At 46.5% G+C, this 3,191-nt stretch overlaps 2 protein-coding genes across 2 annotated transcripts in view; both read right to left on the reverse strand.

Moving 5' to 3' along the window:
• Positions 1-828: 828 nt before the first annotated feature.
• Positions 829-1,233, reverse strand: PPTG_23199 (hypothetical protein; the record flags this gene model as incomplete). The annotated part of the gene is made up of 1 exon (XM_008909012.1): positions 829-1,233. The coding sequence occupies one exon, from the start codon at positions 1,231-1,233 to the stop codon at positions 829-831; it is 405 nt and encodes a 134-aa protein (XP_008907260.1).
• An 803-nt stretch (positions 1,234-2,036) lies between these two features.
• The window catches only part of PPTG_23200 (hypothetical protein), a gene marked incomplete at both ends in the record, with an annotated part of 2,257 nt that continues 1,102 nt past the window's right edge, over positions 2,037-3,191 (reverse strand). The window contains one exon of the mRNA XM_008909013.1: positions 2,037-3,182. Within this exon, the coding sequence (XP_008907261.1) occupies positions 2,037-3,182 (1,146 nt within the window). The remainder of the gene's footprint in view (positions 3,183-3,191) is intronic.

Genomic DNA, 3,191 nt, shown 5'->3' on the forward strand with positions numbered 1-3,191 from the left:
CTAATACCGAACCTTTTCCTTTGGTTGTCCTTGTATTGTATGCGGCGTTGTGTTTGAGGTCTGGGTCTTTTATTTAGGCGACCCATACAGTCCATGTTTTCAAAAAGGGTTAGGTTAATGAAAACATGTAGATTGCCCATGATGGCCCATGGTTTCTCTATGTTTCAGAAAATAATTTACCAACATGGAAAAACATGGCCATTTTATATTTCCGCAATGGAAACTTGCCCAAGCCATGTTACCAGGACAACATGAAAAATGAAGACTGAGGAAGATGGCTGAGCGTCGGTGCATAAAAAAACTTTCGTTTATCATAATTGTACTCATTATCAGGAATATGTCCAGCGTAACAAACGTGATGAAAACATGCTGAAAACATGGCGAAAACATGTAAAGCAATGAAAGAATGAATTGATGAAGTTATTGGCTCTTTCCACTTACGTCTTCCTTCTTGTTCGAGCTTGCAGAATCGCTGAATTCCACCACGGAGCGAAAAACATCCCAACGACGACGCTGTAACCCTGCAGCTGTGTAGTCGTTGCCAGCATCCTTGAACAAACGCCGCTAGAAGTAAAGGCAGACGAACAATCCGCAGTTGTAGCCATCTTTTTGTATTGGACTGTGTACCACCACAACTCGATGTTTTTTTCGGGAAACACTTTTTGTTCAGTTCTTCAGCCAGCTCGCCCAGTAAATTTTGAGTAGCTCTCTTGTCGAAGCTATCGTAAGTGTGAATAGTCTTCTGTATCTTGTCCACGACGAGACATACCCAATGCGTTCCATTGATATTCAGTGGCATGTAGATAATGTCCTTTTCAGCTCCTGCCACTAAGTCGAATGTCGAGGCGGGAATCCGGTTGCCTTTATCAGCCGTAGGCGTACTGAGTTGTGGCAAAAAAAATGGTCGTGTTGTTTGCTCTTCATCACAGTCTTCATAGGTACGTTTTCGACTAGCACGAGAGACGGCCGACGTATTTTCGCTGCTTTCATTCCCACCACAGCTCGCCGAATCACGTCACCTTCCATGTCTGACGAAACGGCTGCATTTTGTGAATCGGAGAAACGCGACACGGACTTCCCACTGTTTTCGTCAATATTAACCGTAAGTTGAGCGTAGGAAATACGGTCTACCTCGGCCCCTCTTTCCGAAAGACTTTCATCCACACTCTGAGCTCCTTCTACATCACTGGACTTCTCCATGACACTGTCGTTACTTGAACTTTCCTCCTCCATTTCTACTTCTCTTGTCTTCTTCCGAAACATATCCAGCACTAATCCGCCAAACGAACAGATAACAAATCCAACATAAAGTCAAAACAATAGCGTAACCATGGTCAGACGCATGCTAATATCATGGCAAATGTAATTAGCCGACTACACGTACACTAGAAGTTAACAAGTAGTGGCACAGCTTTGAAGGTTTTTGTTGTGATTACAGAGCGACTCTTAATCAAAAATGAACGGATTGCGTTTGTTAGTTTAAATGAACGGATGGCGATTGTTAGTTTAGAGAGCGCTCACGACCAGCATTTGATGACAGCTCACTCACCAGTTCAGAGTACGTACGTGGGTGGGGGACTGGAAGGGGGAGAGACCACTGACCAGAGAGGAGTATTTGTCAGAAGCTACTTCGCGGCGACAGGAACGAGGGAGGCGCGATCGATCCTTTCGCGACGCGTGGCAGAATTGGTGGCTCACAAATTTGAATTTTAAAGCGGTAATAAATTCATAAATTACAACCATGGACAAACATGTTTAAAACATGTATAATACATGGGCATCAAAACATGGACTGTATAATTTCCGTTTTATTTATGGTACCTGTTTTTTTTATTACAGCACCTACATGTTTTATGCGGGGTCGTCGATTTCATTTAAACTCTCGTGAGATTTGTAAGTTGTTTCACCCCCTCCTTTTCGAAAACATAGGCTCTATATTTCCCGTACGATAAATTCAATCAACTTTTTGCAGCTGGCAGCATGCAAGCTTATTCACTACGACTTCATTACGTATAGCACTCACAGCCGTACGCTTCTCAAAAATTGAGCGGTTTCTCCAGCACCGAAATGTTGCGGTGCTTCATCGTCTCCAGCTCCTGCTGGTGTTCCAGACCCAAGAACGTCGTCATCAGCTTGTTCAGGTAAACGTTTTCGTGCACACCCTTGCACATGCGTTCGAAGATCATCGGACCCTTGCAATACAAGTTCACATCCGTTCCAACGTGACCCACGGTCGTCCAGCCAATCCAGGCAGGCGCACTAATAATGTGACCCAATTCAATCAGAACGAAGTACAGATCGCGAGTCTCGTCAACAGCAGCGGCGATTTCAGTCACGAGCTTCGCGACGTCACCATCTGTGACAGAAGTCACGTTGGTGTAGTTAGCCAGCATCATCTTGGACGTTTCCAGTAGAACAGCCTTGCACGTTTCGTTAGCTTCGATAGCACACTCGTCGCTCGCCAGAATCTCATCGAGACGCTCTTGCATCGCCTCGGTCGACATATTTTGCTGCTGCAATTGGGTTGGATACCAAGGATACGGATATTCCATGCCACTGCGACCAAGCGTAAGACCACCAGTACCGTGGTCAGCAGCTGACAGCATTGCCGTGTTGGGAGTCTGTTCCACGTGGTCCAACACTACAGCAACCGTCTCGTCAAAGGCAATCGCTTCCTTCGCCATAGTACCGGGATCGTTCGAGTGACCGGCGTGATCGACACGAGAGCCTTCGATCATCACGAAGTATCCATGTTTTTTAGCCTGTTCGTTCTTGCGTAGAAGACCCAACACAATGTCCACCATCTCCGGGAGACTGGGCTCACGTATCGTAGTGTCATTTCCAGCAAGTTCACGCAGGCGGTCAACCTCGTACGACATGTGGCTGTCCTTAAAGAGCCCAAACAAACGAAGTGCACCCGTGTCAGCGTTGGCGGACTGGTAGTCCAGTAGGTCCTGGTAGTTGTTTGCCACCGTGTAACCATTCGCCTTCAGATCTTCGAACATCGAGTCATTGAAATATTTCTTGCCACCACCAAGCAAGAAGTCCAGCTTCTTGTTAGCAACATACTGTGCAGCAATATCGTCTTCCGAGTCCCGGTCGAGTACGTGCGCAGCAAATGATGCCGGTGTTGCGTGGGTTACACGGCAGGTTACGATCATACCAGTCACCATGCCACGAGCCTTGGCAGC

This window comes from Phytophthora parasitica, assembly GCF_000247585.1.
Source record: "Phytophthora parasitica INRA-310 unplaced genomic scaffold supercont2.32, whole genome shotgun sequence".
Taxonomy (NCBI): domain Eukaryota; phylum Oomycota; class Peronosporomycetes; order Peronosporales; family Peronosporaceae; genus Phytophthora; species Phytophthora nicotianae.